At 43.6% G+C, this 21,384-nt stretch overlaps 2 protein-coding genes across 9 annotated transcripts in view; one reads left to right on the forward strand and one right to left on the reverse strand.

Annotated features, from left to right (window-relative positions):
- TAOK3 (TAO kinase 3) overlaps window positions 1–10,869 on the reverse strand; it is a 184,201-nt gene extending 173,332 nt beyond the window's left edge. For 2 of the 4 annotated variants that reach the window (XM_061141880.1, XM_061141883.1), the window contains exon 1: window positions 10,695–10,869. The gene's annotated coding sequence lies outside the window, so the exon portion shown is untranslated. Of the gene's footprint in view, window positions 1–200; window positions 372–10,590 lie in introns of those variants that run through there. The other 2 variants (XM_061141882.1, XM_061141881.1) reach the window with 2 other exon arrangements.
- Window positions 10,870–15,087: 4,218 nt separating this feature from the next.
- SUDS3 (SDS3 homolog, SIN3A corepressor complex component) overlaps window positions 15,088–21,384 on the forward strand; it is a 150,527-nt gene continuing 144,230 nt past the window's right edge. Inside the window, exons 1-3 of one of the 5 annotated variants that reach the window (XM_061141889.1) lie at window positions 15,088–15,541; window positions 17,817–17,886; window positions 20,649–20,704. In XM_061141889.1, coding sequence (XP_060997872.1) covers window positions 15,163–15,541; window positions 17,817–17,886; window positions 20,649–20,704 — 505 coding nt within the window. In that variant the 5' untranslated portion in view covers window positions 15,088–15,162. The remainder of the gene's footprint in view (window positions 15,542–17,816; window positions 17,887–20,648; window positions 20,705–21,384) is intronic. The other 4 variants (XM_061141887.1, XM_061141888.1, XM_061141890.1 and 1 more) reach the window with 4 other exon arrangements.

Raw genomic sequence — 21,384 nt, forward strand, 5'->3', positions numbered from 1 at the left:
CTACCAATGCCTACCGTTATGGTAGCATGTAAATATCAAAACTGGTTGTTATTGTTGATAATATCAGCTTAAGTTTTAGTCATTGTACATTTACGCACCCTCTGTCTAACCCCCTCTGTTTGCTGGAGTGAGGTTTCAGGGTACACAAGATTAGAAGGAAAAGAAACGTCAGAAAGAAAAGAAAGGAAAAGACAACTCACCAATTCCTTGATAATGAAGATGATGCCAGTCACCATTCACAGTTCAATTTTCAAATTTAAAGTTAGCTCTCTTTTAAATTTATATATACATATACATATACAAACAAGCAAAAAAACCCAACTCCACGAAACCTTGTACAATCCGAATAAGGAACTGCAGATAAAAGCGGCGTGACCTGGGCGCTGCTCATGACTATCGGTATTGCAAGCTCAAGTATTTCCTGTTACGACGCCCATTGGTTCCCACAGGTGCAAGTGCCTATGGGTGTTGCCGATTTACCCTTCCTTTGGTAAGTGAACCGCTAAAGGAGATTTCAGGTTGGCACAATCAATGCTGGGAACTATTGGGGCAGAACTACCCTGGGCTAATACCAAGAGCCTCCCAAACTAGATTGATTGTGAATTGATGATTACCTAATTCAAAATGGCTGGAGAAAATTTATTTTAGTAGACATTTATGATTTTTCAAGATGCAATGTTATTAAAGAATATTTGTGACTTTACTCAACAAATATGTATTCATTCCTTTCTCTGGGCAAAGCTCTACTCCAGGCACTAGGAACATAGTAGTGAACAAAACAAAAGTTGCTGTGGTCATTCATACACTGTCTGGTAGACTTTTGACTATTTTCATATATAATGAGAAAACTTCCCTAAAGGCAGAGACAAAAGAAATTTGTATGGAAATTTGGAGAGTCAATTGTAGTGCTTATTATACAAAGCTAAAAAGCATTGTAATTAAGGCCATGCCACCTTAAACCTTAAAGAACTTTTCCAGAACCCAGTACAGAAAAACAAGATTCTTTATGTTTTCAGTGTTTCAAAAAGGCCAGGTTGGAGGCAATGGTGTATGTTCCAGCACGGAAAAGGAAAAACTTCTCACCATGAGTCACCAGTGACTAAGTTCTTTTAATTCAGGCTTAAAACACATTTCAAACCCAATTACTTGTACATGCAGAAAACTGATAACCCCAAATTAACATCAGGAGCTTGATTTGACCAATTTTCAGGGTTAATATCAGCAGCTAAGAAAAATAAATGAAGTGTTTTTAATGGCATAACGTCCCTGTACTGAATTCTGTTATCACTTTGGTCTTATAAGTCTTTACTGCCTAAGGGCCATGTTAGAAGCTTCCATTAGATTTTATTACAAGGAATGTTGTTTTCTTAGATTGTAGCCAGACTAGGACACAATCATCTTGGATGTATGATGTCATGGTAGGAATGGCTTTCATTTGTATTCAGTAAAACAAAAATACACTAAATTCAGGGCTGCTCAAAAAAATGTAAAGCCCAGAGAATAAAATATATGGATAAACTCTACTCTTCCCAGTTATGCTTCACTTCCTTAGGATTTTATTTTTTATGTTTCAAATAACAAAACCTTCGTTTTAGACAACAAATGGGAGAAATTCCCAGAGCCAAATTCATCCATTTAGTGAGTCAATAAATCTTTATTGAGGAACTACTACATGTTTCCCTGGTGCCTCAGTCACTAAAGAATCCTCCTGCAATGCAGGAGACAGGGGTTTGACCCCTGGGTCGGGAAGATGCCCTGGAGAAGAAAATAGCAATTCACTCCAGTATTCCTGTCCGGGAAATCCCATGGACAAAGGAATCTGGCAGGCAGTTCTTGGGGTTATAAGGGTCAGATACAACTTAGTGGCTAAACCACCACCATTACATGCTAGGTAGGCACTGTTTCATGAGTTGGGAGAAAGCAATGAGTAAGAAAATCTCTGCTTTCATGGAGTCTAAATTCTAGTGAAGGGATATAAGACAAACAAAGATATAAATAAAATATCTGGTATATCAGAATAGTGTCCTCTCTCCAGTACAGAGAAGAATGCAATATGAAAGATAAGTATAAAAATAAGAAAATGTACAAAGCAAGCACTTAAGGAATTTAGAGGAGAGAGTAGCAAGAAGAAGATCAGAGAAGGCCTCAGGAAAGATGGTATTAAAATTAGATCTGTGGGAATTCCCTGGTAGTCCCAGTGGTTAGGACTCAGCGCTTTGACTGCTGGGGGCCTGGGCTTGATCACTGGTTGGGGAAACTAAGATCCCACAAGATGAGCTCTGAAATATGAGGAATAGAAAAGGCATTCCAGGGAAAAGAAACAGCAGGAACAAACACATGAAGTAAGCGCTTGGCTGTAAGCAGGCTGTTCTGGCTGGGGCACAGGAGATAGATATAGATATATGTAGATATAGATATAGATGGATTATGGAGCTATAGGAATGCTAAAACAGGTTGATAAATCTGTACTGAATTTAGTAGGCCACAGGGTATTAAAAGTTTTGAACACAGAAGTGACAAAATCAGAGTTGTACTTTTGGGGGAATAAGAGAGTAACAGTGTATACAGGAAGAACAAAAAAGAGGAGACTGGAAACTTGTCACATGACCTTCCTGAACACATATTTTGGGCTTTCATTAGCTTTTTCTTGGACCTTTAAGAAATATAAAGTAAAACGTGTACTGAGTTGAAAAACCAGATCTAGGTTACAGTGGTCAAGTTTGCCACTGTCGGTATGGCCTTAGGAAGTCACTCACGTTGCTGTTGTTGAGTCGCCCAGTCATGCCTGACTCTTTGTAACTCCATGGACTGCAGCACACCAGGTGTCCCTGTCCCTCACCATTTCCAGGAGTTTGCCCAAGTTCATGTTCATTGCATCGGTGATGCTGTCCAGCCATCTCATCCTCTGATGTCCTCTTCTTCTTCTGCCCTCAATCTTTCCCAGCATCAGGGACTTTTCCAATGAGTCATCTGTTCGCATCAGATGACCAAAATACTGGAGCTTCAGCTTCAGTCCTTCTAGAGAGTATTTAGGGTTGATCTCCCTTAAGATTGACTGATCTGTTCTCCTTGCAGTCCAAGGGACTTTCAGGAGTTTTTTCTAGCACCATAGTTTGAAGGCATCAATTTTTTGGTGTTCTGCCTTCTTTATGGTCCAGCTCTCACAATAATACATGACCGCTGGGAAGACGATAGCCTTGATTATACAGACCTTTGTTGGCAGAGTAATGTTTCTCCTTTTCAGCACACTGTCTAGGTTTGTCATCGCTTTCCTGCCATGAGGCAATGGTCTTCTGATTTCATGGCTGCAGTCACCATCCACAGTGATTTCAGAGCCCAAGAAGAGGAAATCTGTTTCACTACTTCCACCTTTTCCCCTTATATTTGCCATGCAGTAATGGGGCTGGATGCCAAGATCTTAGTATTTTTAATATTTAGTCTTAAGTCGGCTCTTTCACTCTCCTTCTTCACCTTCATCAAGAGGCTCTTTAGTTCCTTTTCACTGATGGCCATTAGGGTGGTAGCATCTGCGCATCTGAGGTTGTTGACTTGATTCCAGCTTGTAGCTCATCTAGCCTGGCAATTCTCGTGATGTGCTCAGCATATAGGTTAAACAAACAGGGTGAGAGCAGACAGCCCTGTCGTACTCCTTTCTTGATTTTGAAACAATCAGTTGTCCCATACAAGGTTCTAACTGTTGCTTCTTGACCTGCATACAGGTTTCTCAGGAAACAGGTAAGATGGTCTGTTATTCCCATTTCTCTAAGAACTTTCCACAGATTGTCATGATCCACATAGTCAAAGGCTTTAGTACAGTCTATGAAACAGAAATAGATGTTTTTCTGAAATTTCCTTGCTTTCTCTGTAATCCAGAAAATGTTGGCAACTTGATCTCTAGTTCCTCTTCCTTTTCTAAACCCAGCTTGGACATCTGGAAGTTCTTGGTTCACATAATGCTGAAACCTAGCATGCAAGATTTTAAGCAAGATCTTACTAGCATGGAAGATGAATGCAACTGTCCAATGGTTAGCACATTCTTTGCTACTACCCTTCTTGGGGAGTGGGGTGAGAATTGATCTTTTCCAGGCCTGTGGCCACTGCTGGGTCTTCCAGATCTGCTGACATAATGAATGCAAAACCTTGCTGGCATCATCCTTTAAGGATTTGAATCAAATTGATTACATTCTTTGAGGCTGAAGATGGAGAAGCTGTATACAGTCAGCAAAAACAAGACCTGGAGCTGACTGTGGCTCAGATCATTAGTTTCTCAAAGCAAAATTCAGGCTTAAACTAAAGAAAACCGGGAAAAATAATAGGCCAGCCAGGTATGACTTAAATCAAATCCCGTATGAATTCCCAGTAGAGGTAATGAATAGATTCAAAGGACTAGATCTAATTAACAATGTGCCTGAAGAACTAGGGACAGAGGTCGGTAATATTGTACAGAAAGCAGTGAACAAAATCATCCCAAAGAAAAAGAAAAGCAAGAGGGTAAAGTGGTTATCTGAGGAGGCTTTACAAATAGTGGAAGAATGAAGAGAAGCAAAAAGCAAGGGAGAGAGGGAAGGGTACATCCATTTAAATGTAGAGTTCCAAAAAATCACTAGAAGAGAAAAGAAAGCCTTCTTCAAAGAACAGTGCTTAACAACAGAACAACAAAAGGGGAAAAACTGGAGATCTCTTCAGGAAAATTGGAAACATCAAGGGAGAATTCTGCCCAAAGATGGATACAATAAAGGATAAAAATGGCAAAGACCTAGTAGACTCTGAAGAGATCAAGAAGAGATGTAAAGAAAACACAGAAGAACTGTATAAAAAAGATCTTAGTGAAGTGGATAACTACAATGGTGTGGTTAGTCACCCAGAGCCAGACATTCTAGACTGCAAAGTCAAGTGGGCCTTAAGAAGTCCTGCTGTTAATAAAGCTAGTGGATTCGATGAAATTTCAGGAAGTTACTCATACTAAGTCTCAATTTCCCTACGTGTGACCTATTAATTATTCTTTTTGGAGCCAGGAGCCACGGGATTCAGCAAGTGATTAGATACTGAGGATAGAGCAAAAACAGCACTAAAAAATGGTTTCAAGTGATTAAAATAATAAGCAGCTACCACTTGTTAAACACTTCCTATGCATTTTTATCACTGTACTTGGTGCTTTACATAAATTGCATCATTTATTCCTTATAAGCCATAAGGGCTTGGCTCAGCTGGTAAAGAATCTGCCTGCAATGTGTGAGACCTGGGTTCAATCCCTGGGTTGGGAAGATCCCCTGAAGAAGGGAAAGGCAACCTACTCCAGTATTCTGGCCTGGAGAATTCCATGGACTGAATAGTCCATTGGGTCGCAAAGAGTCGAACACGACTGAGCGACTTACACTTCAGTATTCCTTATAAGAATCTTGTGAGGCCCATATTTTTGTTTTACAGATGAGAGAACTGAGAGCTTTAAACACTTAAGTGACTTAACCAAGATAAGCCAGCTGGCATAGTGATAAAACCAAAATAGGTGCCTGGGTCTGAGTCTCAGGCCCTTTCTCCTTTTCAAGTATCATGCTGTTTCCTACACGGCAGATAAATAACGCTAACATTTGTTCTTGGGTTCCAACAGAATCATTCTTTTAACACTCTTTTTACTAAAAGCCCTCTGTGAAAATATGAAACTAAATGTGAACATAAATATAATCTAATAATTAGCCTATCATTAATTCATTCACACTCATTCAACTGACATCTAGTAAGCATCCTTCATACTCTGTGTCTGCTATTAAATCTTGATCTAGAAGAGTTATAAACTCTATTTATGTGGTTTGGGGAAATATTTGTGTATTTACACAGAAAGCCTTTAAGAAGTAAAGGCTAATGTTTGCAATAGAATGAAAAATTGGCCATGAACTTCAATTCTCTTTTTGTATGCCTACTGCCAAGACCAATTAGATTATTAGTTTATTTAAGAAAGCATTCTGTCTTGATTAGTGCCATCTATTGTAATGGGTAAATAAAATGTATTTGAATTGTCATAAGCCTTGACTGCTATGGACAGAAGCCAGTGTTATTAGAAAGAAAATGAAACATATAAAAATAAACACTGCACAGAGTCCTAGTTTGATTTGGAAATAAAAGGTTATCCCCCTGTCCATAAAAAATAGTGTGAGGAAGTAAAACTGAAATCTTTTAATGAATACTTTGATAATTAACTAAAATAGTAAGCATAATAAATATGGGGTTGATTTTGCTATCCCTCATTTTTACTGAGGCCAGGGGTTAGGTGAAAGGTTCCCAAACACGAGGCTACAATGTATCAGTTCCAATGTCAGGAGCTAAACTGACATGAGCCACCTGTGAGTAGGTTTTGCCAGGTGTAAAATGTTTATTACAAGGCATGTTCCTCTTCTCACTCTAGGGATGATAAATATGTATCTGTGAGAAAGGGAATAATAGTTAGGAGTTGCTCTGCGTTAAATCATGAAACTGACCCCTATGTCATTCTAATGTAAAATAGAAATAATTTACAAAAGCTTTAAATATACTCGTTTCTAACAAATCTCAGGTCAGACAGAAAACAATGCATTAGGTTGATTTATATTTAGGTAACTTTAAAAACATGTAGCTGGAATGATAAAATTTATCAATTTAATTCCTACTATCATAAAATCTCTGAATACTTGTTATTTTTAATTTGTTGCCCATAGCCTGTAAGTGAGTTACATCACATTTTGGTCCATTAATTCAATACATCTAATCCATTATTAGTTAGACATAAGTAAATTATTTTTTTTACTACAATGAGTTCGAGTTTGAAAATAGTAACAATTTTTTGTATCCTCACAAATGACAAAGTAACCAATTAAATGAATGTTAAAGCTAAATAATCACAAACTACACTTTCCATGAAGAAATGCAATTGTACAATATCCCATAACTCAAAACTACTAATTCAAAACTATAGTGGGACTCTCTCATTGAAGACTGAAAAGAAGTCTTCTCTTAGAACAGTCACAAAATACTGATGGAAGCGTTCCCTCTGTCCATTTGCTTTCTTTTTAGGGGTAGGGAAAAAACAGACTGAAGGAAAAGATTATAAAGGAAAGATGCTATTAATGTCTATATAATAAACTCTAAATAGACCCTAAAGTCAAAGTACCAATAGTTACTTTTCATTCATTCTCCCATATCACTGAAACCAACAAGTATGAACAGTGGCAAACAAGAGAACTTTTCTCAGTTTGGCTTAAACATTAAGCCAAATTAGATATCAAGGTAGACTCTGAGATTACAATGATTTGACTGTATATGACTCAAGTGCTAAAGAAAGTATAAAATGGGTTATTGTATTTACTGGGCAGTACTTGCATCCTGCTAAACTAAGACTAAGAATTATTTAACAACTCTAAACCAAAAAGAGCATGTATTCTCTGGTGGCTATAACCATTCATATGGAAGGATGAGGCTCCTTCTTAATCTCTGCTTTTGATTATATTTTTTTCAATCAAAAATGAACAGGTAAAATGAGCATAGGTTTCACTAATTTACATAATAATAGCTTCTCAAAGTGTAGTTTTATTTTGTGAAACAAATGAAAATAAACTCCCACAGAATTGCTACCCTCCTAACCAACTTCCCCTACCTCCACCCCATGTCCCCAGGAATAAAAAGTTATTATAGGCCCTTCCTATCATTAAAAATTCTATTACAAGGGCTCTCTTGTCATCATCTCTGGGTCAATACCATAGCAAAACATGGTTGAAATGACTGCCTTAGTAATCACTCAGGGGAATATCAGAATATTTTTTTTTCTTAGAAGGAACTAAAGTTTCATCTTGAGAGACCACTATTTGTACCAGACAGAAATGAGCTAACAAGGATGATGGAAGAGCTTATCTGCTGAAACATTTCTATTACTTTGCAGGATTATTGTTACTTAGATTCTCAATCCTTCTACAGACTATTTCATACATTACATGCACTACATAATGAATACATGCCCCTTATAAATCTAGGCTTTCCAGGTGGCTCTGTAGTAACGAATCTGCCTGCCAACGCAGAAGATATGGGTTTGATCCCTGGGTCAGGAAGATGCCTTGGAAAAGGAAATGGCAACCCACACCAGCATTCCTGTCTGGAGAATACCATGGACAGAGGAGCCTGGTGGGCTACAGTCCAGGTAGTCGCAAAGAGTCAGGGTCGACTAAGCACGCATGCCCCTTGTAGATAACCCTCTGGAGTTAACTAACCTTCCTTTTACTTATACCTAGGGTTCTGGAAAAATAAATTTAATGTAAAAAAGTTACACTTAATACATCTTAAACATAGTCTCTCATATTTTAAATTTGTTTTTGTGTATTTACTATTTGTATTTGTGTATTTGTTCCTCTCATCACCATAACTTCTGTTTCTGAGGACTTCTGGTTGGTGGAATTTTCATAACCACACCAAACTCCACACTTTCTGAAACCACTGTACCTGATACAAAATAGTTCTGTATCAGGTAATATCAAATAAAAATCCTCAAATGATACAGTCCCTCTACTTATTATTACCCTAATGTAAGATGTCTTCAGTAATTTTTGTCTTGGATTTAAACATACAGTTCTCTATAAGCCTTCTACATTATGTCTTTGAGAAATAATGCAGCATTTCTTTTTTCTTCTTAGCTGCCCATTACTGAACACAGGCAAAGGCTTCCAATAAGACATTATTTTCAACCTGAAATAAATACAATATCTAAATAACTGCAAAATGATAGGGTAATTACGTGAAAATAAGTGTGAGATAAGTCACTTCAGTCCTGTTGAACTCTTTGCGACTCTACGGACTATAGCTCTTCTGTCCATGGGATTCTCCAGGCAAGAATATTGGAGGGGATCATTCCCCAGTTATTTCCCCCAAGCCATCATTTTCTAAGTCTACTTCTATGAAAAAGAAACCTGTCACAAGATAAGGGGTGAGGAGAAGCAAAACACAGAAAAAAAGAGGTTAAAAAATTCAAATGTAAAACTGCTGGGAACAATCATAACAAAGCGTGTGTATCCAAGAGAACACTGGAAAGGTAGTCAGGACAGTATTAACATATCCTAAGTATTCTGAACAACTAGCCTGGTCATCAATTTTCACATCTGTCAAAGTAGGAGGCTGCCCCCCCTCCCATTTCCTACCCCCTATAGCTTTCCACTATTTGTTTTAGCATTTTACTAGACATACACTTGCTTTCCACCAGTGCATAGTGTCTGGTTTAAACAGGCTTCTCTCTCTCCTTAGCTTGTCCTGGAATTACGCCTAAATTTCAGTCCTGGTAGTTTTTAGGACAAGAATTCTAACTGGAAAGTGCTGTTAGTTCAGTGACTCCAATACCTCTTTTCAAAATTTAGTTTGACTTTCCAACTATCTTTCCAACACATCAAAGATAAACAGTCAAACTTAGTATATTCGTTCCTTTAAGTCTGCCTTATAAACACTGATACTGGTGTGCTGCTGAACCTGAAAGAATTTCTGAGCTCCTCGCTGAGCCCAAGTGAAAAAAGAAGCAGGGTCTATCAAAATTTAAACAACCTAATGAATCAAAAACCTGCATCTCCAAGAGGGGCCCTTCCCTTTCCACTTGTTTGTGAGAAGTTTAAGAAGCCCTCTTCAACTTTTCACGCTCTGAGGAAGCTACTGAAGTCAGGAAGCCCCTCACTTTCAAGGCATTCACGTCCAGCTCGGAGAAACAGACGGGAAGCCAGGCGGCCAGTGAGCAGAGGTCCCTAGCCCCTCGCTCCTGCCCTTTCCCGGATCCCCGCACTTCAGCCGGACCCTCCAGTCCGTGCGTTCTCCCTGAAGCTGTTCATTACATAATCCCCGCTCCTCAGAGTCACCCACGGAGTCCTGGGGGCTCCCGCGGCCCCCCTTCTCCCACTCCGTCCTAAAAAAGCTCAGCTGACTGCACCCGGGGAGCGGTGGCCGGCTGTTGCGATTCGCCCAGTGCCGCGACCCGGACCCAGACCCCCTCTTCTCGCCCACGCGGGGCGGGGCCGCGCCTCCGCCACAGCCCCTGGGGACCCCCTCAGACTCAGGTCCTCAGCCCCCCCCAAGGGGTCCCCCGTCACAGCCGCTGTCCCAGCTCCTCTCGGTGTCCAACACACCTGCTGTCCCAAGCCTCTCGGAGTCCCCTTTGCCGCTCAGACCCTCTGTCCTGGCTCATTTCTGGGTCTCCTCCTTTGAGAGTCCCTTCCTCAGCCGCTCTCGGGGTCCTCCCTCAGACCCACTGTCCCAGTTCCTTTCAGGGTCTTCCCCCCCTCAGATCCACCGTCCCAACTCCTCTCAGGGTCCCCCTCCTCAGATCCCCATCCTAGCTCCTCAGGGTTCCCTCCTTACACCCGCTGTCCCAGCTCCTCTGTGGCCCCCCTCCCGTCACACCCGTTGTCCCAAGCCCTCTCGAGGTTTCCCTCTCAGGCCCGCGGGGCCGGCCCCTCTGAGGGGGTCTCCTCTCCACAGAGCGGACTGTCAAAACCACTCCCGGAACTCCTCTCCCTCGAGTCCTCGCCGACCCCACTCCGCCCTGGGTCCCGTCACCTCGACTCACTCTGTCAACTCCTCCCGCCCCGGTGCTCTCACCTCAGACCTGCTGTCACCACCCCGGGCCCCGCGTCGCCGCCGCCGCTTCCTCTCTCACACTTGCTCCCGAGTCGCTCTTCTGCCGCTTGTTCCCTAGTGAATACCTGGGTCCAGTCACTGAATGTCCGGTCCAGCAGTGCAGAGCCTCCGCCCGCGGTCTCCGCGTCGGGTCCCACTCTCGCACGCAGGACCCCAACGCCGCCGTCGCCACCGGGCGCCTCACGGACCCTCCCGCGGCAGCCGCTGCTGCTGTCCGAGGTGCGGCTCCTGCCAGGGGTGGCCAATCGCACCCGACTGCGCCGAGCGTGCTCCGCCCCATCGTCCCAGTCTGCCCGCCCCCTGCACCCGGCCACGCCCCTAGTCAGGCTCCGATAGGCTCTCTACTGACCTTCCCTGAGAGTGGGGCACAGACTCGTGGTCGGATATAGGTACTTGATTGGAGGTGCCTGGGAAGCCGAGCGGTCGATGACTCCCGAGGATTGGTGGAGTTGAATGTGGGCGGGATAGGGAGGGGCGGGGTTTCCTCAGACGCGGAAGACCTTGCCACTTCAGTTACCCGCTTGCCCGCCTGGGGTGGGGTCTGGCTTGTTTGTGTTGCGTCGGGGGTCAAAGTTCATGGCACTCCTTTCTGAGTTTTCTTGGGAGACTCCCAAAGGCTGTGGCCCCCTGGGGCTCCCGGGGACCACCTTGTTAGAGTCTTTCGGGTCCCCATTCCCCCGTTATACCTGGCACGGCTTTCTAAGTAATTCTGCCATAAACTGATAATGGCATTTATTCACTAAGGACTTCTGTTTCCTGAATTTAAACTCTCTAATATCTGTCTAGGGTGTTGCCCTTCCTTGCATTGCATTCTACAGACGTCAGTTTGATGCTGCTGGGGGTAAAAGAGTGTATATACTACATGCATACTCTGCACAACTAGGCACTCAACACTGACGGGGCACATTTTGATAGGTATAAGGACAAAGCTTAAGAAATAGTTTGTGGGTTATGATAATCATTTTGACAAGTAGGAACAGGAACTGTGTGCTAGGGGAACCCTTGCTAGCTTTAGCAAGACTTCAACATACTCTTTTTCAGGGCAACATGAAATGGTTTTAATGATTTTGTGGGAATTAATGGCCAAAATATAATGAACTTTGACCCAAAAGCAACCCGTGATAACCAGAGAAACCCATCTTGACCCAAGCGCCAAGAGGATACTTGCCAGAGATGAAAGTGCATCCTATTAACTCAGAATCATTCTTTATATTTTTGTGAAACTGGCTATGTTGATTAAATCAATTAAATTAAAACTAAAACCGCTACCTTCACCCCTAAACCCTAAAGTTTATGGACTTTGACAATTCAGCCTTTTGTGATGACATTGTTTCATTTTAGGAACACAGTTTGTTCCTAAGCCTTATCAGATGTATACAGGACTTTGCTCTTACAAAAGTCTCCATCATTAACTCTTTTAACTCCTGCTAACAAAATTTTTCTAAACAATATTCAGGTTTTTCCTAGCATTTTAAAATCATTGCTGTGTGTTGTGTTAGTCGCTTGGTCGTGTCCGACTCTTTGCAACCCCATGGAGGTCCTCTGTAGCCCACCATGGTCCTTAGTCCATGGAATTCTCTAGGCAAGAATACTGGAATGGGTTGCCATTTCCTTCTCCAGGGTATCTTCCCGACCCAGGGATCAAACCTGTGTCTCCTGGATTGGCAGGGATTCTTTACCACTGTGCCAGTGGGGAAGGATGGCACAGTATGATTTAAAATCGTTATTTAAAGTAGTGCTCATTCCAATTAAGATCATACTGATCTAAGACCATACTTGCCATCCTTTCCCGCTGGCACAGTGGTAAAGAATCCACCTGCCAATGCAGGAGACTCAAGAGATGCAGGTTTGATCCCTGGGTCGGGAAGATACCCTGGAGAAGGAAATGTCAACCCACTCCAGTATTCTTGTCTAGAGAATTCCATGGACAGAGGACCCTGGTGGGCTACAGAGGACCTCCATGAGGTTGCAAAGAGTCGGACATGACTGAGCGACTAACACAACAACCACCAACTACGATGCTCCCTTTAAGATGTAATTTTGAGTGTTAGGGTATGTAACAAGGGTTTGGCAGGCCTTCCTCCAAGATGAATTCTTATGTAGATATCACCTGAGCCGTGTGACTTGAGTGCCATTTTGGGAAGGGATGCAGAGATTTCAAGGTGGTAAAACTTGATTTTAAGGGAACTTGATTTTTAGAGGCCTAGGGAAAGACTGTCCAAAATCATATTAGACAACTATACATGTTGGATAAGACTAAAGTCATGAGAGAATTTTTTTGACTAGGTCCTGTTTCTTTATAAAGTATTTATTAGTTAAGAGCTCATCCTGAAAATGTGAAAGTGTTAGTTGCTCAGTTGTGTCCAACTCTTTGCAACCCCGGGGACTGAACCCCCCCACCCCAACCCCTACACCCCAGGCTCCTCTGTCCGAGGGATTCTCCAGGCAAGAATACTGGAGTGGATAGCCATTCCCTTCTCCAGGGGATCTTTCTGACCCAGGGATTGAACTCAGATCTCCTGCATTGTAGGCAGATTTCTTTACCATCTGAGCCATCAGGGAAGCCCAAGAGCTCAATATGGATAGAAAAAAATGGGATAAGTTCACTATGCAAGTGTTCAGTTCTGTCTAGTTACATAAAAAAGAAAGGCATGATCATTAACAGATGCTATTTGCAATTAAGTAGACAAAAGTAAGCAACATAGACATGCCAGTATCTTGAAAGGAAACCAATTAGCAATGATATCAACTCTTTTTTTAAAAAATCATTATATCATTGTATCAATGAACTCTGATTTCTAAAATGTTGGTGCTTTGTTTGGTGTTATTATTGCTACTGATGGAAACTCTAGTTGCTCAATGTAGTTGATTACAAATAATTTAGATGTGACCCAACAGCATAAAAAAAGAAGATGACTTCATCCTTTGGACAAGAGACAGTTTTGAAGTTTTAGTTTTAAAATAGATGGTGGACCTACAGGGAGCCACGCGAATGCCTCTTATTTAGGAGCTTCAGAAGATTTCTGAACTTCTGGGAAGACATTACAGCATTCCATTCTGAAAATTTTTGAGTTTTGTTGGGAGGAAGAATCCGTCAGAAGTAGAGCCAAGATTTTATTTACAACAAAGCATAAAATAAGAAATGTTAAATGGGATGAGAAATAAATTTTTCTTTTTGAAAAGTCTCTATGGGGACCAATTCAGAGATAAATTTGGTCACAGAGGATCTGATATTGGGTTCCATCCTGGCTTTTACATCTGTGTTCAACTTTACTGCTTGTACATTATTTTTTTTTTTCCTTTGGAGACTTGTTTAGTTGCTCAGTTGTATCTGACTGATTTGAGACCCCCCTGGACTGTAGCCCGCCAGGCTCCTCTGACCATGCGATTTCCTAGGCAAGAATATTGGAGTGGGCTGCCATTTCCTTCGCCAGGAAATCTTCCTGACCCAGGGGTCTAACTCGAGTCTCCTGCATTGGCAGATGGTTTCTTTACTACTGAGCCACCAAGGAAGCCCTATGGAGATTTGGATGCAACATAAAGAATAGTGTTACTCTGGACAAACCGTTAAACATCTCTGGGCCCTTTTATCCCTTTTCTTGCTACACACACCTGGATGAGGGACATCCTCAATTTGTTCATTAAGCAAAGCTTATAATACCATGTCTCCTTCTACTCAGAGTAATCACACAAATGAATTCATACAGATATTCAACTCTCTTGTTTTCCAAGTTACCAGCTAGTACCTTCCTTACCTGTGTCTAATTAATTTTCTGCAGGCACATGTTCCACTTGCTCAGTTGAGAATTCGTTAGCAAGTTCCTGGATTGGGAAAAACAACCTTTTAAAAAATTTATATTCTGAGAAATATGAGGCAGCTGTACTGCAGAGGACCTGGCAGTACAAACAGGACCTGACAGTCTAAACAAAGCAGGCTGGCCGTTACCTTTTTTTCTTTTTTTTTTTAAGGAAAACTGACAGCTCTTTTCTTATCTGTAAAATCGAGATAATACCGTACTGAGCAAACCTACACAAGCGGAAAGTCCTACCCACCGACTGGGAAAATACAGTTTTCTTTGGCCCCAGCATGGAATATTAGCATCTTCGTTTTCATTTTAGTTCTTCAAAAGCTCTAAGCAGTCAGACGAGGAGCTGGGCTCCTTTTCTTCGGGATGATCACGCAAACTCTAAATGTCTAGGTTTCCCGACCTATAAACGGGATGGTTCATGCCATTCACCTGTTTAAGATAGAGACCACCTCCACCTACGTAGCAGAGCCCTGGGCACCCTTTGCCTCCCAAGTCCCTAAAAAAGCATCTCTGGTTTTGGCTCCAGGCGCCGCCTGGTGGCTATTTCCATAAGTGCCTCTGAGCTTTAGGGTCCTAGCCGCGGTCGGGCCTGCCCAAGAATTTGCCTAACTCGAGAGCCTATCTGTGCCCCTCCCCTCTACCCGTCGAGGATTTTAAAGACGGCGATGAAGGAGATGGCGTTACGGCGAAGAGGGCGACCGGCGGCCTCGCCACTCCCTCTAGGATGGCGGAGTCAGGCGGTCGTCAGGCAGCTCGCGACCCGGAAGTTGCTGCGGGCGCGAGGCCCCCGTTGCCGAGAGCGGGCGCGCGGGGCGGAGCTTGGCGAAGACGGGGAAGGGGTCGCCGGCGCTCGGGCTCTTGGAGTCGGGGGCTACCTCAGGCGCTGCGACGCGGACGTAGAGCCTGGAGGGCGGGTGGCTGTGGTTCCCGGGGGGCACGCCTAGCTTCGGGCGGAGGCGACATGAGTGCTGCGGGGCTGTTGGCGCCGGCTCCGGCCCCAGCTGGAGCGCCGCCGGCCCCGGAGTACTACCCGGAGGAGGACGAGGAACTGGAGAGCGCCGAGGATGACGAGCGCAGCTGCCGGGGCCGCGAGTCGGACGAAGGTCCGTCTTCCCGCCGGCTGGGCAGCCCCGGGCGGGGGTGGGACGGCTGCGGGCAGGGGTGGGGCTGTCTGGGAGCGGGGCGGGGCGACTTCTGGAGCTTGGGGGTCGGCTGGAGGGGCTGCCCGGAGGAGCGCGGCTCCCGGAAGTTCCCCCGACCTATGTTGGGGAAGGACTTGGTTGAGGACAGTTAACGCGGAGAGGGGCCTTAAGGAGCTCTTGTCAGAGCTTGTAGGTCCCTTTAAGGTTCTGCTGGTCTCCTCCCCGCTGTCTCCGTTTGAATTTCCGCTCTTCACGGGTTCGAGTGAGAAAGCCGCCATTCATTAGGTCTACTGAGCACTCCTCGCTTTTTAGTTCCTGAGAGGATCTGAGCAAAAGCCCAGTTTAGCTTCCTAGTTACCAAGGTGTCCCCCCGCCGCCCCGGGAAATGCTTAAGTCAGCCCTGCTTTGGGCAGTGCTGGACAGGTTGGTTAAAAGAAGGAGACCTGGGATCGGCCAGATCTAATTAGATCTCAGTTTGGCTCAGTGAACCCAGCTTAATGATATCAGGCAATTTATTTAAGCTTCTGAGTCTCAGTTTCTCCAACAGCAGTGGTGCTGGTAGTAGTACCTGCTTCCTAGCGTAGGTGCCAGGATTAAATGAGCTTCAGGCCTAAAGCAGATCTTCCCTGGTGGCTCAGTTGTAAAGAATCCGCCTGCCAATACAGGAGACACGGGTTCGATCCCTGGGTGGGGATGATCCCCTGGAGAAGGAAATGGCAACCTGCTTCATTTTGCTTGCCTGGGAAATCCCATGGACAGAGGAGCCTGGTGGGCTACAGTCCATGGGGTCGCAAAAAGAGCCAGCGAGGACTTAGCAACTGAGCACACACACTGGCTTAAAGCATGTGAGCTGGTCCTTGATAAAAATACTCAGTGTTCACCATTGGCGAAACACGCTCAGGGAGCAGGAGATAGGTATTTGCTTAATGATGCTCAGGTGTTATTTTTTAAGTTTCACAGTGTTTATATTATCATTACTGAAGTTTGGCAAGTGTGAGGAACACTTTTTGAGGAACTGAGGAAGGAGCTGGCCGCAGGAGGAGAAAGGTGAAGAAGTTTTGAAAGGACAAAAGAGAAGAAAGAAGAGAGATAAACATTTGGGTGGACTGGTCTGGCTCAAAATAGCGCGGTGGAGCAAAAGCTAGAGCAGTTGTCTGGAATCGGGAGTATGTTTTGTTAATCATTTCACTCTGAGTGGCAGACAGGTGACCACTCAGGGTAGGCTCCTTCATTGAAGGAGGGAGGAAAAGTGGGATGGAGGGTTGGATCTGCAACAGGCTTTAAAAAGGCAGCTGTGTGTGCAGATACAAAGTTGAGGGAGCTTGCTACAATTCTGGTTGAACTACCTTTGAAGGCAAGGCTTAACCAAGAGAATTTGAAGATGAATCACTTGTATTGCTTTTAATGCCCACAAGGGGGAGCAGTGAAGCAAAAATTGATTTTCATTTCCCCCTCAAATAGGACTATTGAAATTAGGTAGATAGTCCAGCCATTTGCTTATTCTAAAAACAGTGTTTAAAGTATTCTGAAAGTTTCTGTCTAATTTTCTTGTCCCCTTCCTTCTCCCTTTGAAAATGTTTCTGTAGTTAGAGTACCTTTAGTTGGTTTGGATTCTCCTTTGTATATGTGCTTGCTCGGTTGTGTCTGATTCTTTACAGCCCCATGGACTGTAGTCCGCCAGGCTCCTCTGTCCATGGGATTTCCCAGGTAACAATACTGGAGTGGATTCTCCAGGGCATCTTCCTGACCCAGGGATCTAACCTCCATCTCTTGAGTCTCCTGCGTTGGCAGGCAGATTCTTTACCACTGCGCCACCTGGAATATGTGATGTAAAATCTCATAGGGATTCAAATTGGGCATATACCAAAAGAGGATGCATGTATTAGGTTGTTTGGAGTAGGAGCAAAGCTTGATGCCTGTAGTTTTCCAGTCTTACACCCACATCTCCTTTTTCTGAACTGCCAGTGTTTCTGCCAAAGTAACAGCCTTGACTGTGACCAACTGTGTCTGATGCACCCTGTTCTCTGGCTGCACTTCAGATAAAGGCAGGCTCTTTGGATAAGTCTGGCTGTATATGAGTTGGAAATGGCGCTTTCTTGTTTCACTGATGGCTTCACACAGGTCTGCATTGAGTAGAAATTCAATTTTCAGAAGTCTGTCAAGTGTCACTGTATCAAGTGATACCAACTCTGTGAATTATGATTTTAACAAACCCTTATTCCCTAATTTTGCTCAGACACTGAGGATGCTAGTGAAACTGACCTGGCAAAGCATGATGAAGAAGACTATGTAGAAATGAAGGAACAGTGAGTATGATTTTTTACGTTTCTTCTTTGGAATACAGAATTGACAAGGCATCTTTAATGGTGGCCTAGTGTGTATGGCGGAGAAGGCAATGGCACCCCACTCCAGTACTCTTGCCTGGAGAATCCCATGGACGGAGGAGCCTGGTAGGCTGCAGCCCATGGGGTTGCTAAGAGTCAGACATGGCTGAGCGACTTCACTTTCGCTTTTCACGTTCGTGCATTGGAGAAGGAAATGGCAACCCACTCCAGCGTTCTTGCCTGGAGAATCCCAGGGACGCCTGGTGGGCTGCCGTCTATGGGGTCGCACAGAGTTGGACACGACTGAAGTGACTTAGCAGCAGCAGTGTGTATGGTTTTCACATAGTGCTTCCAAAGACCATGCATGTGGGTACAATTTCCGGCCTTTAAATTTGTCACATTTAACCAGTCTTCCTGTGCTAAGAATCTTTTGAGGGTTAGGCTAGAAAGAACCTGGAGGGAAACTTTCCCAGAAGAAGACGACCGTGGAGGAAGGAAGGGGGGACCCATTGGTTGCTCCCTCCCCCCCCTTTTTAAGTGAAAACCGTTGCTTGGAGAGGGGAAATGACGTTTCCCAGCCCCTTGGTTCTCAGGTGGGTGTGACCACGCTGAGCACTGGCCAAGGCAGGGCTGCGTGTGGACACCAGGCGAGCCGAGGGAGACCGGGGTGGAGAGCGGGGCCGGCCCGACGCCTGCACCCGGGCCCCTGCCTACGTTCACACCCTGCCTCCAGTGGGGCCACACCGCAGAGCGACTGTCAGCACTCCCTCTTGTCCAGCACTCAAGGGAGCACAGCACAGATCTGATAAGTATTTGTGGAATGTATTTTGAGAATCTTGCCTTGGCTTTTCAAATTCTTTGAAGTGAAGTGAAAGTCACTCAGTGGTGTCTTTTTGACCCTTTGTGACCCCATAGACTAAACAGTCCATAGAATTCTCCAGGCCAGAATACTGGAGTGGGTAGCCTTTCCCTTCTCCAGGGGATCTTCCCAACCCAGGGATCGAACCCAGGTCTCCCACATTGCAGGCGGATTCTTTACCAGCTGAGCCACCAGGGAAGCCCAAGAATACTGCAGTGTATAGGCTATCCCTTCTCCAGGGGATCTTCCCAACGCAGGGATCGAACCAGGATCTCCTGCATTGCAGGCAGATTCTTTACCAACTGAGCCATCAGGGAAGCCCTCAAATTCTTTATCTTTAAACTAGATGATCCACATTCTTTTCCTTATGGAATGTTTTTGTATGCAAATGTTTTGTGACCATCCTCTGCTTTCTGTTACCCTTTTCAAGCTTTGGAATATAAAAGGGAAACTCAGCTAAATCTGTCCAGGGCTGAATGGAGGACTGCTTTAATAATCGATGTGATTTTTTTCACAACTTTAGCCGTGAAACTGTGCTGCTTGCTGGCTTTTTCTTTCACTTGCCCTGTCTCCAAGCTTCTTACTGACTTACCTGGACCCATGTGAGGTGTATTTTTCCATACCTGTTTTCTTCCCTAATCTGAATTTTCTTTTTGTTTACTTCTTGAATCTATTAATATTCTCTTTTAAAGACAGACCAAGGATTCAAAGGCATCGTCTGTCACACTCAGTGTGGTGGACAATTTAATACACTGGGTTCCAAATACTGGCTTTTTGTGTGCGGTTTACCTATCTCTTCCCTCTTCTATACGTGGCATGTTTAAGTGAACATACCCCCTAATATTTGATGATGGTGAAAGTGATTTTAATTAAAATTGAATGCCCTTTGTGATTCAAGGTGAGCACTGAAAGTACATCAGAATTCTCCCTAAAAGAATCTGGGCTTCCGTGTAATTCTCAGATTCTTATTCTTCCTCAGCCTATGGACAGATGGATTGTATTTGCATCTCTAACTTGAGCAATCATAAGGCTGTCCTTCCTGTTACCTGTTGGACGGTGTTCTTTTGGGTTGTAAGTCTTTTTTGTCCTCTTGAAATTGAGTGTGTTTTTCAGGTAGAAGCAAAAATGTGGCTGAAATGTAATTTATGTGTGGCATTCACAGTTCGAGCAGATTTACCAGGGTGCGTAGTTGCCTATGATCCATTCAGTGTGAGGGGGAAGATAACACGCCAAGTTCTTTTGCTTCACGTGTGCTGTGTTCTTACCCTGCTGGGGCTGCAAATAAATCCTGCATTTTTACTTTTGTCACTAAATTGCTGTTATTTCTCAGATCATAAAAGAGTAGTGTTTTTAAAAATGACATGAGGGTTTATTAACTTAGTGCTTACACAGCTGTGCTGTCTATACAGAAAAATGTGGTTGGAGGCATAATCTTACTCCTTTCAGTTTATAATCTAGTTTCAGAGTTGATATAAGAGCCGTGTTTAATGCTTTTTATGTTTGTGTGTGTATGTTACCCTTCTGAACCTTGAAGAAAATGGCATTACACTTTCAATTTTTCTTTATATTCTTGCCTAACACATTATTATTGTCATTTATTTATTAAAATTTGTATGTCTTCATATTTGTGGATTTTAGACTGATTCTCTAAAGATGACAGAACACAGGAGTACCTGCCTTTCAAGAACACAAAAGCCTTATTTCTTTCTGATCCCTTTAACTGTGGGCATATTTTAAAGCACCAGCAGGCTTTCATTTTCTCTCTCACTAAAGGACATTAACGACATTCCCATAAAAACCCAGGCAGTTTCTGTGTGCAGATTATTGTGGACTTGGGTATTGGATGTTTTTGTTTCTGAGTGTGGCTTTTTTTTTTTTCAAACAGGATGTATCAGGATAAATTGGCTTCTCTCAAGAGACAGTTGCAACAACTGCAAGAAGGTTGGTGTGGGATTTAATCCTTTTCTAAACATTCTTCCTAATATTACACACTTTTGAAATCTGTGTATTTCACTTCTCAGCGGGCGTGATTTAAAATTTGGTCTGGTTGATCTTAGCTGTCATTAAAGTGGCCGTTTTCAGACTGTTTTGCAATCTCACTAAAGGCCTTCTGCAGAGCAAGAACTGAAAACCACCATGCCAAAAGCTGGCTGATTTTAGGAGAGATGCTTTTACCAAGAATAAATATAATTGTACTGTTGTTTCTAAACTAGATGCTAATGAGTTGTGGGTCATCCGGTGTTTGCTCTCTTTGTTTCGTAAATGGCAGGTGGGTTGTGCCTTCTTAAAGGCTGTTTGCTGCTAGAGGCAGTTCAGCACTGGGTGAAGAGCACCGGCTCTCAAGTCCTGTGATCAGTTTGAATCCCACCTTCACTACTTTCTAGAAATTTGACCTTGGGCACATCACTGTCTCCTCCTTAATTTATCTTCTGTTCTGTGAAATGAAGAAAATGGAGGCAAGTGAGATTGTGTGTGAGGGGCAACCAGCACGCCTGGGCGCCCTGTGACAGCTCAGGGCTGGTAGTGGCCAACCTTGATTTCCCCTGCAGGGTGAAACATACTCTTGTGACTTGCAATCGCGTATCTCTGTTTTAGTTTTCCTTCCAGTGGGAAAGGAGGTA

This window comes from Dama dama, chromosome 5 (genome assembly GCF_033118175.1).
Source record: "Dama dama isolate Ldn47 chromosome 5, ASM3311817v1, whole genome shotgun sequence".
In the NCBI taxonomy this organism is placed as follows: domain Eukaryota; kingdom Metazoa; phylum Chordata; class Mammalia; order Artiodactyla; family Cervidae; genus Dama; species Dama dama.